The sequence below is a fragment of the Fringilla coelebs genome, assembly GCF_963513975.1.
Source record: "Fringilla coelebs genome assembly, chromosome: 4".
NCBI lineage: Eukaryota > Metazoa > Chordata > Aves > Passeriformes > Fringillidae > Fringilla > Fringilla coelebs.
Window position 1 is genome coordinate 70,715,796 of NC_140032.1, and position 20,879 is coordinate 70,736,674.

Below are 20,879 nucleotides of genomic sequence, written 5' to 3' on the forward strand. Positions count from 1 at the left end.
ATTTGTCAAAACCAAGGCAATATCTTTGAAAGTGTTTTCAGAAAGAAAACTTGATTGTTGTTTTATAACTAGTTCTGAAATCAAGCACACAGAAATACAGTGGGCAGGAATTCAGGCCCTGGAGCAGTGTTTAGTTCTGTTCTGGAGGAAGGCAGAGAAGTAATTTTGTGCCACAGGAAGGCTTGGTCTCCTCTACAAACCCAAATGTAGCATTCCCTTCATGGCAATACCAGTTTTCCAGCTTGCCATTTGTACACTTGCACATTCTCACACACAGCAGTGTTAAAGAACATGCTTCCTTTTCACTGTGAAAGAACAAAAAGTGCTGGAATGTCAAGTCCAATCATTTCTTCTCCACTTTCCCACCAGCAACCCAAGACTTTCTTCATGCTGAATTAGCCACAAATGGAAAAGGTGGTGAGGCCACCTGGGTTGTGAATAGCACCATCATTCTACATGAGCAGTGTGGGGCTCCTTGTGTATCCTGCAGGTATAAAAATGTGCAAGAAGGAAAAAATATATAATGAGTCTCACTGAAATGGATTATTAATATGTGAACATAAAAGATTAGTATATTGTCACAATATACGAATAAAGAAAATAAAAGTATTTATGATTATACTTATACAGAACACCAGAAATTATGTAGGGACAGAAAAAAAGGGTTTACACTTCATGTCTTTGCATTCCAGTTTTACATTTTACATTGCTGATTCAATAGTTTGAGGTAGGAGAGAAAAGTGAGAACACGGATAGGAGGAAGAAGCGAAATGACAAACCAAAGGAAAACCATGGTTGGGGATTTACAGTATGTGTTTCAATAAGGCCATGGAAGAATGTGCCAGTTCTTTTTCTCCTTTAGGTGACTCTGGGAATCTCTCTTCTCTTGTGGTTTGTTTTTTTTCCCCAGGGATGACATAACACTGCAGGACAAATACAGAGGGCTGAAGGACAACTGTGTCAACAAGGAAGCAATGCAGGAACAGAAACCTGAATCAATATTCAGTCAGACCCTTTAATTATGCAGCTCATTTTGTACCAGTGTAAGTAAATCCTTAACTGTGAAGCAGCTTGTGCCTCGGGGAGAGGAGTGCAAGAGCCTCTGGTATCCCCATAGACAGCCCCTGATGGGGGAGCATGATACAGTGAAGAGAGGTAAAACCTTAACCAGTCTGGAATTCAGGAGCAGTGGAGGCACCCAAGGAGAAGAGAATATGGACTTCTATTTTAGAAACATGTGTAGATATATATAGAGGGAGATTTGACCCATGTTTTTATCAGGTGAGAGATCCAATATAAAAGGAAGTCACTGTGGTAAAGAATGTAAGGTTGTCATCAGGCTACAGAAAATCTCTTCACAAATTCTTTATTTCCACGTTGGAGTTCAGGAACAGAGGAATGTAAGATCAAACCAGCTCACATGCTGCAACACTTAAAGTAGCCTATTTTAAAAATAGAAATCAGACCTGATCTCTCTTTGGAAGTAAAAAAAAGTATTGTGCAGAGAGTTACAAGAAGTTCTGGATCAGATTATGTGGTCAGCAGCCTAAGTGGCTTAAAATGATCAAAACTCCAGTAAAAGAAATGTCTTTCAATAGACTGTTCAGATTGCTCTGGGTATTTGTGTTCAAGTGGTCTCAGCATGACCAGCACCCAGCCCAGAGCAGCTGAAATGGAGGAGCAGGGCAGCCAACCATGAGGTGAAACATCACTGTCACTGGAGAGTTAATTACAGCCTGTCAGTCAGTGAAAGGTGACACCAAATTACAGACACTGTGCCAAAGGAAAAGTCTCCAAGGGGCTCCTGGCTTTGAGCCTGCCTTAGTGGGAGCTGTGTCTCTGTTTGGGATGCACACAGGATGTCCTCACTGGCTTGAAGGGGTGTTTCCCGGGGCTGAACATCTCCTGGGAGTCAGGAAAAGCAGAGAGCAGTGGAAGAGGCAGCAGCCTGGCAGCTAATAAACAGCACGTTACTCTGCATCTCATAAATCTCCACCAAGTTCATTTATTCTCCTGAGATTTAATAACTAATGAGAAGCCTCCTCTTGCCAGTTATTGTGGCACTACACAGAGCGGGTTGGATGTGGAGCTGCTATTAATAGCACTGAACGAGCTGCTAATTGGGCAGTTATGTAATGGCTTTGTTATGAAACCTAGTTTGGGTTTGACACCTTCTGTTTGCTAAAAACAACAGTAAAACCCCCAAACAAACCCAGGGTTAGCAGTGCGTGACATGAAATAAAGGCTGAATAATTACCAATGTTTCAAAACTCAAATAGAATTAAAAAGGGGGGAAAAAATCAATTTGTTTCCCTGAATTGCAGCAGAAGTGAGCTGGAAGCGAATCATACCACAGATCTGCTGTTCAAAGGGATACTTCAAAGTAACTTTCTCTAATACCTGCCCTGTAAGTGCTGACAAAAATCCTCCAAGCGACCTGTTTCTGCAACTTGCAAAGTCTCAGAAAGTATTTCTTTAATTTAAAAAAGTTGTGCTTTGAATGAGCACAGACAGAACATATTTGAAGGAGAAAGAAGGACCAGAAAATGCCTGTGTGACACTCTCTGGTACAAATCGTGCTCAAGGATGAGGCACGAATCTCTGCTCTTATAAGTGACAGTAGATAACCTATAGAGTTTGACATTTTTAAAGTAACTTATAAAAAAAAAAAAGGGAGAGAAACAGGTGGGGATGACTTTTTGTTCCCTGCTATACAGAAGGAGAGAAGATTGCAGTGCATTAGGAGGGAAGCTTTTATCCAGGGTGGCCCTTTGGAGTGGCTCTGTTCCTCCTTATTCTGAAGACTGGACATCACTGATGCAATTAACAGCCCTGGGAGCTGCTCCTGCTGGTGAAACCCAACTCCTGTTCCCTGCCTGTCAGGTGCTTCTCCTCTGGATACACCAAACAATCAGAGCCTGCAAGAAGGATCCCTACAAAGGTTTGTAGTTGTATGTGTGTCATAATATACATAGAGATGAAAATTCCTGTCAAGTGAAAATCAACACTGTGCCAGTGGTTCTCGTTTGATCAATGTTATCCATAATCTTTTGGTGCTGGGGGAGATCAAGGCAGTCACTCCAGAAGGAGCCCACAAACCATCCAAAGAACACTTCATCTGTCTGTTTACAAACATGCATCCTCGCCTTTTTGCAGAGAAGCCAGTGGAATTTGCCTCCAGCTGAGTCGCCTTACATTTTAGGAAACTGGGCACAGATACTGCACTCAGCTCTGCAGAGTTATTTCTCACTGCTTGTCACTTTGCATTGTCTAGGTGATGATAAACCCCCTGGTTTATCCAGCATGCTGGATGAGGAAGCTTTTATTCCAATAAAAGAAAACTCCACTTAGTTCCTTCATTACTGAAGTGCCCAGAGGAGGCAGCCAAAGAGCTCACGGAGACTGGAGGCACAATGTCCCAGCACCACAGTAATTGCAGCCAGCATGCCTAAAAAGCTGTGATAATTTAAGGTTCAGCAAGTGTTGAAGGGAATAACACTAGAAATTGGGTGGTCCAGATGGCTTCCACATGTATCCAGTTAATTATCAAGATCTAGAATCTCTTGTCCATTTTATGTGTGTGTGTATATTTATCGGTGTGCAGAAATACATATAGACACTATTTACTTCATTAGGATATTTTGGAATTACCATGTGGCAAATAATAGAAGGATCTTCTCCTAAAATAACATCAGCAAGCTTCCCTACTCGTACACATGAGCTGAAAGGAGTTTTCTCCTCAGTGCATGTCTTCAGTGGTAGTGCAGCTTGTTTGTATTGTTACTGCTCTGCTGTAACCTCACGTAGGAGCAGGGGGAGGCATGGAGTGCCATATTTCTGTTGTGGGGGTGCTGAAGGGATCCCATGGAATACAAACTTCATAGAACACAAACTTTGACAGAGTTCAAAATTAATCCAAAGTCCTATGATTGCTTAATTCTCAGTTATTCTGAATTTATACTGCTAAAAATATGTGCCTTTGCAAATACTTCAAAACTTCTGAAACACTTTAAACTCCATATAAATCTCTTAACTTTGTTTACATTTTAAAACCCTTAAAATGCTTTTAAATGTCCTTTAAATTATATTTCAATGTGGGAATAATATTTTCCTGTGTCTGATATAATTTTTTCCCTCTGTGATAGTGTTTTTTGCACCCTTTGCATTGCCTGCCTGCAGTGATGGTGCATCTACTGCAATTCCCTGTGTATCCTGCTGATCCTTGTTTTTCCCAAGATAAGGCAACCCAAGCCTTTTTGTTGGTGAGTGCATGTAACTAATGTGTGTCTGTTGTCTGCTAATATCTGTTACCATTTCCTGCTGGATTGATATTTCATTTTGTGTCTCAACCACGCTTTAATTGATCTCTGGCAAATGGTTCTCTAATGGAGAAACAGAGAAGCTACTTCTCTACAGGGATATTATCCAGGAAGTAACATATTTTTGTTTCCTCTGGATTCTACCAGGTATTTTTTCTTTTTCATAAATGGAAAGACCTCCCTGTAGTTCAGAATAAAAAAAAAATTCTAGGTAGAAATCAGGATGGGAAAGGAGTTTCTGTCAACTGGAGGAGATGGTGTTTATTTCACTCACCTGACCCAAATGTAAGGCAGAAGCAAACAGTTTGCACTTTGATGTGTGTCTGGGGAGGATGTAGGCAGAGAACTGATGGAACTGAGGATGGTAGAGCTCATTACAGCAGCCCTTGGCACCAGGAAAGCAGGGGGAAACAAGAGATAGGACAACAAGAAATGGCTCCAAGTTGCACCAGAGGAGGTTCAGGTTAAATATTAGGAAATTTTTTTTCATGGAAAAGGTTGTCCATCCCTGGCACAGGTTACCCAGGGAAGTGTTGGAGTCACTATCCCTGTAGAAATTGAAAAGACAAGTAGGTGTGGTGATTAGGGACATGGTTTGGAAGTTGTGCATATCTTTATTCTGGTCTGTTTTATTCTTGCCATGAGCACTCCCTGCTGTCTGGGTCACGAAACCAGCTGCTCCATTTCTCCTCTACTTAGGTTTAAAACCTCCACAGTGTCACAATTGTGTTTTTTTAAAAACTCAGCTTCTTTCCAGTCAACAGTGTCACATATGGGCTGGTTCCTTTAAGATCTTCCCCTTTTCTGACCGAATCTTTTGTCTTCAGTTCAGTCTGTCCAAACTTTTGTCATTAACATATTTCCCTTTTCTCACCCCCCTGGTCATGTTCCCCTGCTTCTAAAATCTCAGCACTGACTTATTTCCCCCATAAAATTCCAGCCTGCCTCTTTATCAGCTCTGGTTAACTCTGCTCCCTCCTCTTGGAAAGCCTTTTCATCTCCAGTGCTGGCAATGCCTGTGGATGGGAAGCAGGGGGTGTTGTTATTAATTTCCTTCTTCAGCTTCCTTCATCGAAAGGATGCTCCAAATCTAAAGCATGTGGTAGATCAAATTACAGTCACCTCTCCCATTTTTTTTTAGGAAATGCCTGGAAGTGTTTACAAAGCACTCACCAAAAGCATTCAGAAGGAAGGCTGGGCACAGTTTCAGTGCTGGCATGCCAGTGTGGGCTCCTGTGTTTCCTGCTTCCCTGCAGCCCTGGCAGCCTCTCTGGAGTTTGTCAGCCAAGATCACACTTAGTTCCTCACCTTGATGATATTGAGGTTGTCACAGCCAGCTTTTCCACATGCAGATCTTTCTCTTGGGTTTACATGGCAAGGTAATAGTAAAATGAGTCCTACCAGGCCAGAGAAATGCACATATTTCCCAGTCTCTCACCACTGAACCAGAAGTAACAAACCCCTGGGAACTCTGGAAGGGGAACCATTTATGCTTTCTGAGTCAGCCAGTCACACAGGGTTCAAGACTGATGCTCAAACTTCCAGAAATCATAGAATCATGGAATCACAGAATGGTTTGTGTTGGAGGGGATCTCACAGCTCATCTCATTCCAAACTCTTGCTGTGGGCAGGGACACCTTCCATAGACCACGTTGCTCCAAGCCCCAGAACACATTTGATTCACAGATCAAAGTATCTTTTTTTAGAAGTGTTTATATTTCAAATCCATGTCTTGAAAGCCAGTGACAAAAGGTCTTATTCATGGAGTGTTACTGACTCTAATTGCTTGTAAAAAGAACTGTGTAAACAATGGAATATTTTGTTTGCTAAGAATTCATTAAAAATTACTCAGCTCAAAATAACCAGGACAAGTGCATTAAAAAGAAATTACTCTCTCCAAAAGCATTATTTTAAAGGAGTATTCTTAATTAAGAATATTTCAAATTAAAACAGAAAGAAGAAAAAATTTTTCTTTAAAATTCTGAGATGAAACTTGAATCCTATCAGAGCATGCCCTTTTTTTTTCCAGTGCAAACAAATGAAAACATCTGTTATGCTCAAGCTGTATTTGTCCTTGCCCCGCACAGAAAGATAAAAAATAAGGCATTAATTTTTCATTTCTTTCTCCCTGTGGTGCTTCCAGAGGCAGGAGTTAAGTGGCCAGCAATGCCTCCCAGCCTGTCAGAAGTGATGCTTTTTTAGGCCAAAGAGAGCCTTTGGTCTCCTGCATAGCAAGAGCGTGACAGAATCACTGAGCTATCAAATCAGTTATTCTGCCAACATCTTGCTGCTTCACTGAGGAGTGAATTAATCCCACCTAAGAGTGCTCCAGCAGCAGAGGCAGAGGGCACACACACTGCCCTGCTCGGGCAGCAGGGGGCTTGCCAGGAGTGTCACTCGTGGAGAAAGAATTCCTTTCCTTTGGGGAACCTTCAAGGAGCTACGTGGTGGGACAGCAGCAGCGAGAGAGCTTCTCCAGGGCGAGGAAACAAGCCCTGGGGCAGGTGCCACAGCTCCACCATGGACCTCCACAACCCACCAGAGGCCAGGCAAGCTGGGACTGGCAGCAGCTTCTGGAGTCAGCTCTGGTGCCATGGGAGGTGGTGCTGAGGGAGCTGCTCCAGCAGAAGGCCTTGGGACAGGCTTTAGGGCACCATCATCACTTGGAAAGGAGGGAGTGAGTCTCTGGCATGATGTCACCAGTCCTTCTGCCCTCCAGAAGCTTTATTTATCAGAGTCCAGCAGCTCCAGTGAGAAAATGAGGGAGGTGCAACATGTGGTGCAGCAGAGAATTCCACACTGACCTGAATCTGTGCCTCCAGTTCCAGCTGTTGCAATGAACTGCAAACCCACGTATTTTCTGTGTGAATTCTCCCAGTTGATAATCTTTTTTTACCCTGTTCTTACATGCTTCCTGGTTTCCACAGACATTTTTGATCTTTTCATTGCTTTACTGCAGTGATGTACCTCTGACTGCTCCAAGTGTTTGCCCCAGCAATATGTGCAGCCCTGGGGAGGACCAAGGTTTCTGTTAAAGACCATCTGCTCATCAAATGAGCATTTATCTAAACCCAGATTCCTCAGGTGTTCTGGGCATTTCCTGCCCAGGCCTCCACTGTAAGAGCCTGTTGCTCTTGGTCACAAATGAAACATAGATTATTCCTAGCAGCCCTCAAAATGAGCAGTACACACAAATGACCTCTTGGAAGCTCTCTTGACTCCTGCAAAACGTAAGAAAATTGAAAATCTGTGTTTGCAAGGTCAGAAATAAAATGAAATCTCACTTCAGCTGTCTAGAGCCATACGAAGCAAAGACCTCGCTGAATAGCAAACTCTTAAAATAAATACAATTTCCTTTACCACAATAAATGTTTCAGTATAAAGTTGAATATATAATTCATTCCACTTATCTGTAACATTTTGTTAAACTTCAGGAATTTTAAGTGAATTACTTCAGTTTCTTACAGGCTTGAACTGCTCTCTTGAAAACCTTTTGGAGAAGAAAAATGTGCCCTGGCATCACTTTGAAGTATTTTTTTGGTTCATTGTTGAGATCTGACGTTCTTCAACAGCAGATAAATTGTTTCTGTGGCCTTAATGGAAATGTGAAGCTCTACCCAGCATTTAGAATTTCCCCTCATGGACCGGATCCTTGGCTGCCATCCTGCCTGCTTTGGTCTGCTAAGGAGGAATTTGGGGAATGTACCAAATGTTTAAATGGCAGCTACAAATTCAGATTTTCTTTTCTTCAGCTCAAGAGGGAACTACAATTAAGGCATGATTGTTTTAAGGAGAAAAAACCCTCTCAGCTGAAGGGTTTCCAAGCTACTCATCAGTTCCCTAGTGTTTCTCTTACAGAAATTCATCTACTCCTGTGATATCAATCTTGTAAACAAATACTTTCTTTACTTACATCTTCTGATAAAATTCATGCTTGATATTGCTCTAGGAACTCCTTGGCCCCTTCTTGTCCTTTTGGCAAGATTGGGAAATATGGAAAAAAGTTTTAAACAATCTCAGTTTGGATCACTCATCCTTATAATGACTTTTAAAAAACCACAAAAACATCAACAAGAAAGTGAATTGAAATTTAATTTAATATTTTCTTCTGCATATTTTTTAAGTTGAAGAATAACTGTATGGCACAGCAAGAGCAGATACTTGGTCCAAATGCTTGTTCCCAGAATATACCATGAGGGAAAAAGTGATGTAGTGCCAGGGGAATACGTTTCATTTTCTCATGTCTGTGTACACCTGCACGAGGAACCTGGCAGACAGCTCCCCTTAAATGCAAGGATCAGCTCACCCTAGGGGTTCAGCCCTGCTGACGGTGTTACCCGTGCAGGCATGATACCCAGGGATGCACAACTTCCATGTTACTGTTTGTTTGAGGGGATTTGGAAATGCGCTGCTGTTCGGAGCGCCCGTGCTGCGCGTTCCCTCCCCGGAGCGCCTGTGCTGCGCGTTCCCTGCTGGTCTGGATGGAAACGTGCTCCGGTCTCTGTACTGGCACTGCTGCACGGAGTCTTTCCCTGGAGAGGAGCTGATGGAGTAAATGCGTCGTACTTGCTCATGATTTCCAAAGTCCCTTTGCTGCCACCTTTATGTCACGAATTCAGCGTGCTTGTCCAAGGCACAGCTGCCTCACCTGGAGGAAAACTGCCTTCCTGTGTAGGCTCTGGCGTTCCTGTCGTACATTCATGTTCCTTTTGGGAAGGGTTGGCAGGTTTTAACTATTCTTACGGGACCACTGCTTGGGATGCTGATTCTGGAAACTCCCGAGATTTAATGTAAAGCCCTTTTTGGGTGTGTTTTTTGCATCTGTCTTCTCACTTAAAATGAGGATGGAGATGCCCCAGGCTGCCTTTTGTAGTGGAGCTCTGCTTGTAGCCAAGCTGCTGCTTGTGCAGGTGTGGATTGAGATTTTCGCTTGGCTCACCGCAACTTGGTTGATCAGAAAGGAGCAAATGCAATTCAGGTTTGTCGTAAAGGATCAAATGCCTTTCGGTGGCCTGGCGACCCGCATTCCGTGCTCAAGTGCTCCCGGCCCCGAGGCTGCCAGAGCTCAAGGAGCGTTTGGACAAGGCTCCCAGGCACTGGGTGGGATTTGGGGAGGGTCCTGTGCAGGACCAGGAGCTGGACTTTGATAATCCTTGTAGGTCCCTTCCAGCTCAACATATTCGGTGCTTCTGTGGAAGAGGCCGAGACAGCTGTTTGCCGTGACACTTCGCACGTGTCCCCAGCCCTCCCGGGCGCTCTGCGCGGGATGAATCCCAGGGCTGTTCCCTGTCGCGGCGATGCGGGACTGGCCGTGCGCGCTCCCTCCCGCGGGTCCCTTTCCCGGGCGGGCGGTGACGGTCGCGACCCGGCGCACGCGCGGTGCGCCTGTGCCCCCCCCCCCCCCCTTCCCACCGCACGCGGCTGGGGCGGCCGTGACGTCACGAGGTGCCCGGGGTGTGTGCTCCCCCCCTCCCCGCGCGCGGCCGGAGCTGCTGTGACGTCACGAGGTGCCCGGTGCTCCGCGTCCCTTCCCGCTCCCCTCCCTCCCCGCGCGCGGCGGGGGCCCCTGCGACGTCACGGCCCCTTGCCCGCGAGCGCATCCGCACGCGCTTCCCGCCCCGCGCCGCCACCGCGCCCCCTCCCTCGCGCTCGGGCGAGGCGTGACGTCACAGGCGGCCACTGAGGAGCGGGGCGGGGGCGGGGTGGGGGGCGCGCGCAGGTGCATCCGCTTCCCTCAGGGCGCCTCCCGCCGCCGTCCCGGGGCAGCGCCCGGGGAAAGGTCGGTGTTCTGTCCGGGGAGGACGGAGGGCAGGTTCTTTCCGTGCTCCGACCGCCCGTGTGAGTCTCCCATGGGTGTCGCGCCTTCCCCGACGGCAGGGAGTCGCGGGCCGGGGTCGCTAGGGGGAGGCACGGCACCGGCGGACGCGCTGAGGCGCTGAGGCGGGGGGAAGCGGGAGGGGAGGGAGCGCCGCGCCCCCCGCCCCGGTTTTCCTTTCCCTTTTGCCGCTAGCTTTCCCTGGCGGACGTGAGGGAGCGAGGAGGATACGTATTTATTTATTTATTTATTTACTTACTTACTTATTTATTTAAATATTTGTTTGTTTGCTTCCCTGAAGGGTGAGGGGAGGGGAGAGGGAAGACCGGAGGAGGGCGCGGAGGCAACGCCGTCACCAGAGGAGGCGGTGGCGGGGAAGAGGAGGAGAAGAAGCCGGCGCGGAGCCTCGCCTCACCTCGCCTCGCCTCGCCTCACAGCCCCTCCGCCGTCCCCGCCTCGCCGTCCACGGCCGCCGGAGTCACCGGCGGCCACCCGTCCTCATGATGGCCTCGACCACCTGCACACGCTTCACCGACGAGTACCAGCTCTTCGAGGAGCTCGGAAAGTAAGGACAGAACGGGGAGCGAAGGCGCCGGGGACTGCCGGGGTCGCTGCGTGAGCCCTGGGGGGAGCCGCGCCCGGGGCCCCCTCACCGCTGCCGAGCCCCAAGGGAGCGCCGGGGCTCCAGCCATACGACTCCGGGGCGGCGAGGGGCTCTGGGCGGGTAGCGGGGAGCTGCCCTCAACCCCCCGTGCCGCTATTTATTGTTACATATTATTTATTGTTATTTTTAGCTCTTAGGTTGTCGCGGCGTGTGGGTCTCGGTGTGTGAGGGGTGTCGGAGCGCGGCGGGCGCCCCCCAGCGGCGGGGCGGGAGGCGCAGCCCTGAGCGCCATGTTGGGTGTCGCCCCCCCGGTGTCACCGGTGAGGGGGACACGGCCACCGCTGCCCTGTGTACCCCCGCGGTGTGCCGGCATGGACACAGTGAAAACCCGCCTGCCCTCCACCCCAGCTAGCGGGATTGGTCACACGGCATGTACCCCGCGGAGTTCACTGTTCAGCTGAATAAAATCAATGCTGACCGTCCCTGACAGAAAAGCAGAAAATCTCTTTTTTTTTTTTAATTCTACCGACACCACACCCCTCCGTGCTGCCCGTTAGCTGGTAATGGCAGTGGAGTGTTTCAGTTGGACTGACACTTTGCCCGGTTTTGGTTTCCAGAGGGGCGTTCTCCGTCGTGAGGAGGTGTATGAAAATCACCACAGGACAAGAGTATGCTGCCAAAATTATCAACACCAAAAAGCTTTCAGCTAGGGGTGGGTATATTTTAATCTGGTGTTTGTGGTGCCTCCTCCCTGTTTCTTGTGTTCATGTGCTAAGCATTAGGAAATTATAAGAATAGCTCAGTATCTTAATAGTTTTTTTAATGCAATTTTAATTATTATTTCCTGGGTTTGATTTTTTTTCCCTTGATGCCTGATTTTTTTTCTGTGTTAAATGTTTCATGGATTGACTGCACAGAAGTCAGAGGTTGCTGTAAATCATTTCAAGAAAAGATGTTCAAAAACTAAAATCTAACATAATGTAGTCTCTTCAGTTTTTAATATAAATAATTTGAGTCAGAAACATTGTGCAAGCTATTTTTTTTTTTCTGGGAGGATAGTCAATAATAAGTTTCCATTGCAGATTTTATTTTAAACATTTACAGCTTCACTGAATTCTGTGTTCCCATTGCATTTAAACATGAACATTAGGGCCTATCCGACTATCAGTGAATGAGGAAAAATGGACTTTTACCTCAGATTAAACTTTTTTGTGAGAAGAAAATTACGATGAGGAAGAAAAAGCCGTGGGTTTTGAGCTAACTGTTGTGGAGAAAGTCGCGGTGATGAAGTGGTGAGGAGTGTTACTGTTACAGTGCTGCTGCACGGCTTGTTCTGCCTCGCCTCTGATGTGCGTTTCCAGCAGCTTGTCAGCAGCAGCGGCCGGGTTGTTATGATACATTGTAGGTAAATACGCACACGGTGTGGGCTGTTGTTGTGGAAAGGGAGTCTTAGCCGTGCTGTGTCAATTGCTCGTTAATTCCCAGCTGGAGTGCCTGTGTCCGGGAGTCGGGGATTAGGGATCACTCGCCCTTATCGTTTTCTGTGTTTTTATGGGAATTTCTAAGGAACACGGCAGTGAATAAGTAAACGTGTCAGAGCCTAAACGTGCTTGTAGCTGCTCTGCTTCTGGCCCACAGCAATCACTGCAGGTAAACAGCAGCCTAAAGTCAGTACATTTAAACATAAGACATTGCATAGGACCGTATGGCAAGTTCTGATAACATGCTGCTCTCTGATAAAGATCTTTCAATGGTTGTTACTTGGGGTTGGTGAAAGTTGTGTGAAAATTTACTTTTTGCTGAATTTAACTCTTTTTAATGTTACTGCAAGATTACTTTTCCTTTATTTTTGAAAGGTTACTTTAAATTTTTTTTTTGTACAGTTACAGGCTTGAAGGTTGGTTAAGCAATTTATAATACTTGAGATAAATATTTTCACAAGTTTGCTTTAAACAGATATTTTAATTATTATTTAGCACACAAATGTGATCTGTTGAATTTTGGTGCTTAAAATGAAACACCACGCTCGGTGTGATTTCATAGAGCTGAGTAATTTTCAATGTGAGAAGCCATAACAAGGTCATCATCAGGTTACTGCTAACAAGTGGGGAATATGTGCCAGTAACCAGGTTACCAATATGTCCTGTGTGTGATGGGGTAAATCCTGGAATGCTAGGCTAAATGTGGAAAAACTGTCTTTCTAATTACTCAGCATTTGCACTGCACTGTATTTGAAGCTGTCATGCAGGACCAGCTTGGTCCTTGATGTGCTCTGTTAAGGAGTGGAAGCACATTTGGGAGAATTTAGCTCATAAAATGCAATGAGGCAAATTTGATACAGATTTTTCTGTGGGTTTAACCCACAGAAGGGAAGGGGTTAGACTTCAGAGCTGAGCTGTGGAGTAACCTTGGGAATCAGAGCATGCATGGTGCCTGTCCGTGAATGCAGGGAGTGCCTTTCTATCTCTGTGTTCAGACATCCCAAAAACAATTGCAGTTTTTTACTTGCTGGGCTGATTTTTGTGGAGGTTGTTTTGGGTTTTAGCACTTGGAAATCTATTAAGTAGTTTCTCAAGAGCAAGCTTTTTGGAGAAACCTTTAGGTTCTTCCAAGGAAATTTTTTAATTGCAGAAAGGTGCACTTGAATGGCACTTGTGGTGCAAAAACCCTAAACCTGAAAAAGCCTCAAACTGTGATTCTTTATCCAGGCTGATATTGGGGATGGAGTTGAATAATAAAGTGCTGCTTTTAGATCTAAGTTTTGTTCTGCTCCATCTGAACTGCTGTATGAAGAGATAGCACTTCACTTCTCTTCTGTGTGTCAGACGTACTGAAATACCCATTCCAGTGTAAGTCATTGCCTTTGTGCAGAGGCATGGGCTTTGGCTGGATTTTGGAGGGGAAAAGGAAGCTGTGCCCCCCATTCTAGCAGAGAGAACCATGGTGCTCTCAAGCTGATGGTCAGTTCCTTACAGAATTCCAATTCCATGATTTTCTGATTTTAGTAGTAGAAGTAATAAACATTTGTAATTTGAATCTATTTCAGTATAGCAAAAATGCTTTTACTGGTTATAATTACATATATTCTCTTTTTAAAGTCTTCCTGAGGTGCTCTTCAGAATTTTCACCTTGGTATTTTCTAAGCCAGCTGGAGTCTAAACCACTAGACTATCCTCAGCTGGTTTTGTATCAATAGGTGATGTTCTTGCACAAGGTGGTTATGGTGCTGATTGTAAAGAAGGAAAGGCATAGAAAGGCGTGTTACGGTGTAGGTGCACAGGTTGTGGTGATTGGGAGCGGGGCTGTGGCCGTTCTCATCCCTAAGGGGCTGCAGCTGTGCCAAGCAGGTGACCATCATTGAAGGTAACGAGCCATGGAGTGCCCAGGGGCACTGGCCAATCACCCAAGGGAGCAGAGGGTGCACAGGTGCCGTGCATGTAAGATGAAGAGTACAAAAGTTTGGGCTAAAGAGCAAGAAGGGCAGATGCCTGCAGCCTTCTCAAGTGGTATGGCGTTGCTGTGTATGAGTAGAGCCCTGGAGCCTTCTGATGAGGTATGGTGTTACTCGGTATGGGGTGAAGCCTTCTGGTACTGTATGGTCATGCTCTTTGTGTTGTGGCCCATGCTGTGGCACATGCTGTGACATTTTTCTTCTAAAATTAACTGCAGTGATGAACAACCACACAAGAAATCAAGAATCAAGTGGAGAATGTGTGTTTGCTGGTTCTGGGCTCTCTATGGTTTCATCTGATGAAGTCTTTGGGATTTCCTTACCCTTCAGCAAGGGCTTAGGCTTGTCTGTGTTGTTTTTCATGTGTAGAAAGTCATGCAGATAAAAGTAAACTTCTGTGAAATGAGTTTATTTTTCTGCTGTCTCTTCCAAATACCAAATAATGAGCAGATTGTCTGTTTTGTTTTGCCATTATCTGTACATCTTTTTTCCCTCTCTTTTGAGAGTTGTCTAGCTTTTATCCAAATTGATTTCACATAAACAGACCCATTTTCTTAGTAGGTTTAGCTCTCATTTTCTGTCTTCAAAAAAAAAAAAATTAGGTGAGGGCTTGCTTTTCTGCTCATACTTGAAAAGGTCTAGATGGATTGATAGATTTTTGCTGGGTGTACGTATTGCCAGTAACTCCTGCTGATGGTTTCCAGTGCCTTGGGTGCAATGTGCTGGTGTCTGTGGGAGGAGGAGGATCTCCCAGTCCCTGTTTTTTTTCTGGGGAGCTCATCTCAAAAGCTGGGCACACCTCTGCCAGCCCTTGGACTGCTGCAGCAGGACTACCAGTACTTTGTTTATGAGCTACAAGGAGTAACGTGAGAGTCAGCTGGAGCTTATTGCTGCTCCCTGGAAAGCTCTTGAGAGCTATCAGGGACCAGCCATTCCATTAGCTACAAGCCTTGGAGGTGTGTTGCTGGTTATTTATCTTTCTTCTTAGCAGGAAGTTTCCCAAATGTTCAGTGTTTCTACTGTTATTCTTTCCTGGGAGCTCGTGCCTGCAGGTGCATGGCACAGCCGGAGGGGCTGGAGCGGCGGCGCTCACCTGCAGCCAGCTCCGATGGGTGCGTGGCTGCAAACCCCACCCCTGGGAGCAGCGTTCTGTGCTGTGTTGAGTAATTGGGCTGTGGGAAGAGTGGTTCAGCGTCTAAAGCTCTCCAAGCAGGGCACCTCATGATCCCTAAAGTGATTTAGAATACAGTAGGGAGATGAATGAAATGGGAAGCACATATAAGGTAGTATTTCTCAGCACAGCTTTCTGTGACGCAGAGATAAACATTTTTGATGTGTCACTAGACTAACATTTCCTTTAGTCAGGTGGCTTGTGTCAGTCCATGCCAGATGTTGCACAGGAAGGCAAGCTCTAATAAGGCTTCCAGTGCTCCATAGGAGGAGAAAATAATTCTTTCTAATCTAGCTCAAGATGTTAATCTCTGAAGCACACATTTACCTGTGCCAGTTTATTACAACACATGTATTTTTCAAGCTAAATTCTGTTCTTACGCACACGTGACGTTACTCCCACATAGACAGGGCTGTCCTTCAGGGCATTTAGTTGTCAGTGAGGCACATTCTGTCTTTGTGAGGATGAGATTTAAGCTTGGGATTTTGGTGGTTTTCTTCCATGTCTTGCTGTAGTCTTGTTTCTCTGGTTAATTACTTGTCATTAAGAGTGGTTTAAAACTGTTTTTCTCTAGTATGTAAGAAGGCTCACCTGCTAACATGCAGTCACCCTTTTTTACATTTGTGGTCAATGTTTGTGTTCAGTTTAGTCACGGCGTTCTTTTCAGTTTGACATCGGTTGTAACACAACACACTCATTTGAATGTTTATCTGCAAGTATTTGTTTAATTGCAAATTACTGTAATTTAGCAGGCTACTGGTTCTGCTGAAATTGATTCCATTCAGACAGCTCAGGCTAATAGCAAGAGAAGAGCGTTATCAAAAAAACCTCTAAAGGGATTTTTGGTTAGGTGCTCTGTTTTGTGAAGGTTTGGAGCTTTTAATTCTGTTTTGGTTTAGGCATGTATTCTGTTTTGGTGTTAGTGAAGATCTGAAGAGTTTTCAAATGGCACTGAGAATGAAGACTTTGAAACTCTGTGTGTTGGTTGGTAGTAATTGATTCTAACAGTTAACTAGATTAGAAATTACATGTCCTGGCGGTTCATAGTTAAATTATTCATAACATATGCTGTGTTGATTTCAATAATGGCACTTCTGGAGTTTTTGCAAGAGTCATTTGCTCTCTCCATTGTGACCAGAATTTCTCTTAGAAAGGCATGGAGAGTAAAAAGGTGTTTGCATCATCTGTCAGCTCAGTTTCAGCAAGCTCCTTAGGGGAAGAGAGGGAAATGCATATGAAAGGGGGGTTTTGGGGACTTCTTTGGCTACTGGTCTCCAGCCATTTTTTGTCAGGAGTTACACATTAGGGCACTGATTCATTCTCTTGTACTGTGTGTTCTCTTCCTGCAAAGTGAAGACTTAGCTGCATGCTTGAACAGCTCCACTTGGGGAATTGCTTCTGTTGGGAGAGAAGGGAGAACTTAAGGTGCAGGGGAGAATACAAGCAGAATACCTTTCCTGAGCTTCCACATCCTGATACTGAAATGGGGGATGTGTGCTGTTCCTCCTGGGCTGAGAGAGAATGTTTTGCTATGTTTACGTGGTACTTGTGAATGAAAGGTTTGGGTCAAGTACAAAAATAAGGAAACTAACACAATGGTCAATGCTTCGCATTTATTGTCGATTGGTTCTGTCTGTTTGCACATAATACTGTACACAGAAGACTTAGTTTTGGGGGAAACCACAGGCCAGCTCAGGTGTTTGTGACTTGGATCTGACCTCACTGACAGCCAAGGAGAAATACACTTGTTCCTGGAAGGACTGAGAATTAGGCACAGACCAACCTCTCAGAAATCCAATTTCAAACCCCAGCTAAACAGTGGAATTGGAATGTGAAAATCCTGCCATATGTACGCATGTATTGATCCAAATGCTGAACATTAATGCACCTTCTCAGGTTGTGGTTAGGGGTGTGTGAGGCCGTCTCTGCGATGTTTATTCACACTTCTATTGATTTCACAGTCTGCTTTGGGGTTTGAATCTGTTTTTTTTTTCATGGAATTGAAGGATGTCTGATCTAAGAGTGGAATAAAAGTCAGTGAAATGTTTTAATTTGCAAATGTCTTTACTGCCAAAACAGTGCTTTTTGTGTGTCTGTCCTTCATTTGACCTCCTGAGAAATGTAGGCCAGGGCTTTTGATATGTCCGGCTTCTTCCTTCATGCACATATATTGCACATTTGTCAGATGCTTTGAGAGGGGTTTGGGAGATTATGTGAGAAACATAACTGCCTCGGTGCTTTGAAAAAGGTTACTAGAGGACAAAACCCAAACTTAACAGTGGCAGTTCCTCTGTTTAATTCCTTATTAAAAGTAATTGTGCTTTGAATGTGAAGAAACATCTGCTCTGTTGTGGAGAGGCACAGGAGTCCAATCTGTCTGTTTATTCCTTAGATGTATTGAGCTTGTGTCCATCTTGCAGTGCATGTTTGTGCAGACTCGTCATCCGTTTAATCCTTGTCTTATAAGAAATGTCCTGTGCGTGGTATCAGGGAGGGTGGAGAGTTTGTGTGACATGGGCTTGGTGTTTTCTTCGAGGGAGGCAGTTGTCTTGTTACCCAGTGTTGTTTTCTAGATTGTTGTCAGCTTGTTCTGAAATTCATTGGAGTTGTTTGAATCGGAGCTCGCTTTTAAGCTTTGCAGCCCTGGTAGTTTCTGTGGCGTCCGATCAGAAGCTGGTGGGTGTGTTCTGCTCTACCAAGGGGTTACTTAATTCCTCTTGAATCTGTCCTAGATGCCACTGGACAAAATCAGGAGCTGTCAAAAAAGCCAGGGGGTGGTAACTTCTGCAAATTTGCATGGGTGTTTTATCCCTGATGGAGCTTCTTTTCTATTCTGGGGCTTCTTTAGTGGGAATTGACAAATGTAAATGGTGCTACAGCATATATTTGTTTTTTCTAATTAGGTTTTTCAGCCTGGAAAATGATAGGTAATGTGCTGAGCAAACTATTACAGCGATGTTTGTGCAGTTATTGGTTTAAATGGGTTGTATTTGGTAGAAAGGAACTTTGCCTACCTGGTAGTTTGAGGGAGCTTCTGTTACATGAATTCCTGACCTTTTGTCATACTTTCTAAGTAACTCACAGCAAAGTTTGAGAGTAAAACATGCAGGCTTAATTAAAAAAAAAAACAAAAAAAAACCCAAAAAACTAAAAAATCAAGCCAAACCTCTTTAAAGTAACAAAGTTGATTTTTAATAATTAGGTATGTCACGCTGTGGATATTTGCTGGTTGAGATGAAGCATTTTATCTTGTTGTGAGAGGCTTTTAAAAGGTTTTTTACCAGTAACAAAGAATTTATCACTGCTATATGTATAAAGTTGCAATCTTGGTGGTGCTTTCCAAGAGAGCTGTCTGGCATCCATAAAACCAGAATTAATTTAGGTTTGGCAGTCACTTTCAACTTGCATGTAGAGTGTGCTTGTATATATTCACAACTGGTTGTGGGCTTTATCTTGCTCAATTACAGCCAAATCAGTCATTTTGGGCTGTTGGGGGGACAGTCTCTGCCACTGTCCTACACCTGCTGTCTAGGGAGTTGGCTTCTTTTACTGTGCAGCAGTTTTGACTCTGCCATTGGCACTGCTGTGGAAAGCAGGGTTGTGGTCACCTTCCACTGGATGGACAACTTGACTGAAACCCATCTTTAGCCAGAGGTTATGCTGTGCAGAATTACAACCTTCAGAATCTGTATTATAACAATAATTTCTACAAAGGTACGAACTGAGTGTTTTGTGGCTTGAGTGAGCAGCTGCAGTGTTTTGGGCAGATGTGGTGAGGAGTGTGCAGAACTGGGGCAGTTAGCCCTGGGCTCTGTGTGTGGTCTGCAGGCAGGTTCAGCCCTGCTGAACAAGCGCTGAGCCCCGCGGCCTCCAGCTGGCAGTGCCCTGCCCTGGGGCAGGGTAATTAATCTGCCCGGCATTGCTGGCACTCCTGGCTCACGTGGCACAGAGCAGGCGTCACACACGCTCCAGGCAGCGCCGCACTCTGCCCGGCCGGGAGCGCTGACAAGCCCCCGCCCAAGTGCCGAGGGTAGCACACCTCTGCTGTTGAGTTTGATCATCTCAGCACGTGAGGGGGAGAGAAAGGCAAACTCAGAGCCTCGAAGCTGATATTTGTGGGCAGCAATTTACTGCCTGTGTTTTCAGAACTTTGTTCCTGATTTAATTGTAGTTGGGAACTGCTTACTTGTAAGTTTTCCGCAATGTGAATGCAAGTGTTGCGGCAACAGTCACGTTGCATATTCATGTAGCTGCACAAACAGATGGGGTTCCTACATAAAATCCATATTTGACAATCTGATGGGATTTGCCAAGGCTTAGCTTTCATTTAAATTATAACCTCTTGGAGATATAGGTTCGTGATTTAGTGAGTCAAGAGAGGCCTTGAGGTTATTTGTATTGTGTAGCAGTTCTCAAGCTACTGCTTAGGTGCGATTTTGGTTTGGGAGACTTCTTGTAGGAATGGTTTTAATGGGCTACTGCTCGTTAGAATAAATACTTGCCAAATTCAGAGATTTCTCTTGAAACCTTATTCATTTGGGTGATGTTACTCATATCCTGCAGAAAGTGAAGATGTATATGCACTTATAACATGGTGTAACATGGACAGACTGCTGCTGCTGCTGTGGCGCTGCCTTGCAGGGAGCGTTTTGTTCTGTAGGGCAGATGACCTTTGCTTTCCCTCAGGGCAGCTCCAGGTGCTGCTGAACTTTTGTTAGTAAAGCACACTTGGAGATCTGCTTTACACCTTTCTTTTATAGAAAGATGTCACTACCGTTGTGTCTCTAAGATGCAAGTAAGGATCCATCCAGAAACCTTCAAAAACTACATTTCCCTGTTATTTATTAAATGCTGTAGTTACTAAGTTGAAAAGATTGTCTTGGTGCATTTGATACTGAGTCTGCTGCTTCTAAAGTAAATCCCCCTTGGGTGTAAGGTAGCTTTCTACTCCTTGCATTGCACAGCATGGACAGCTAGGAATTTGTGATTAGGATTGCACTAATAAATGCTCATGGGACTAAATGCCTTTCTGGTCATGGCATAAAACCCCTCCTTTTTCAGGAATTTTTGGTATCACTGCTGCAACTGGGGGAGGGGAAAACAGGTTTTCTGTCTCATTTTTGTATCTTTTAATGATACTTTCGTGGTTTTCATCATTGATACTCAGTAAACTTTTGCAGGTTGAAAACCTCTTGAGATTCTCTGTCTTTTAGTCAGAGCCTCCCGGTAGTCTGTTAACATGGCGGAAATGTGAGATTTATAGGGAGGTCTGTACTGGTGCTGGGTGGAAGAGCTCCCAAAGCCCAGTGACATCTCTTTTTATACCTGTAGCACTCCATGGTCTTTCATGGCCATTGCGTTTTTGGGGGGAAGGAAGAGGGAAAAAGAGGTTCCTGGTGCAGTGCTCTGTGTGTGCATGTGCACATGTGGGATGCAGAAGAATATCTGGCAGAGCCCAGCAGCTTGTTTGCTGTGGGAAAGTGATTAATGCTAAATGATCTATTAACTTAAAATGATCT

At 45.0% G+C, this 20,879-nt stretch overlaps 1 protein-coding gene across 18 annotated transcripts in view; it reads left to right on the forward strand.

The window, feature by feature from the left end:
* The first annotated feature begins 10,041 nt into the window (after positions 1–10,041).
* The window catches only part of CAMK2D (calcium/calmodulin dependent protein kinase II delta), a 120,829-nt gene continuing 109,991 nt past the window's right edge, over positions 10,042–20,879 (forward strand). For 17 of the 18 annotated variants that reach the window (XM_084204123.1, XM_084204134.1, XM_084204139.1 and 14 more), the window contains exons 1-3: positions 10,047–10,157; positions 10,436–10,699; positions 11,356–11,450. In XM_084204123.1, coding sequence (XP_084060249.1) covers positions 10,635–10,699; positions 11,356–11,450 — 160 coding nt within the window. In that variant the 5' untranslated portion in view covers positions 10,047–10,157; positions 10,436–10,634. Of the gene's footprint in view, positions 10,158–10,435; positions 10,700–11,355; positions 11,451–20,879 lie in introns of all 18 variants that reach the window. The other variant, XM_084204133.1, reaches the window with a different exon arrangement.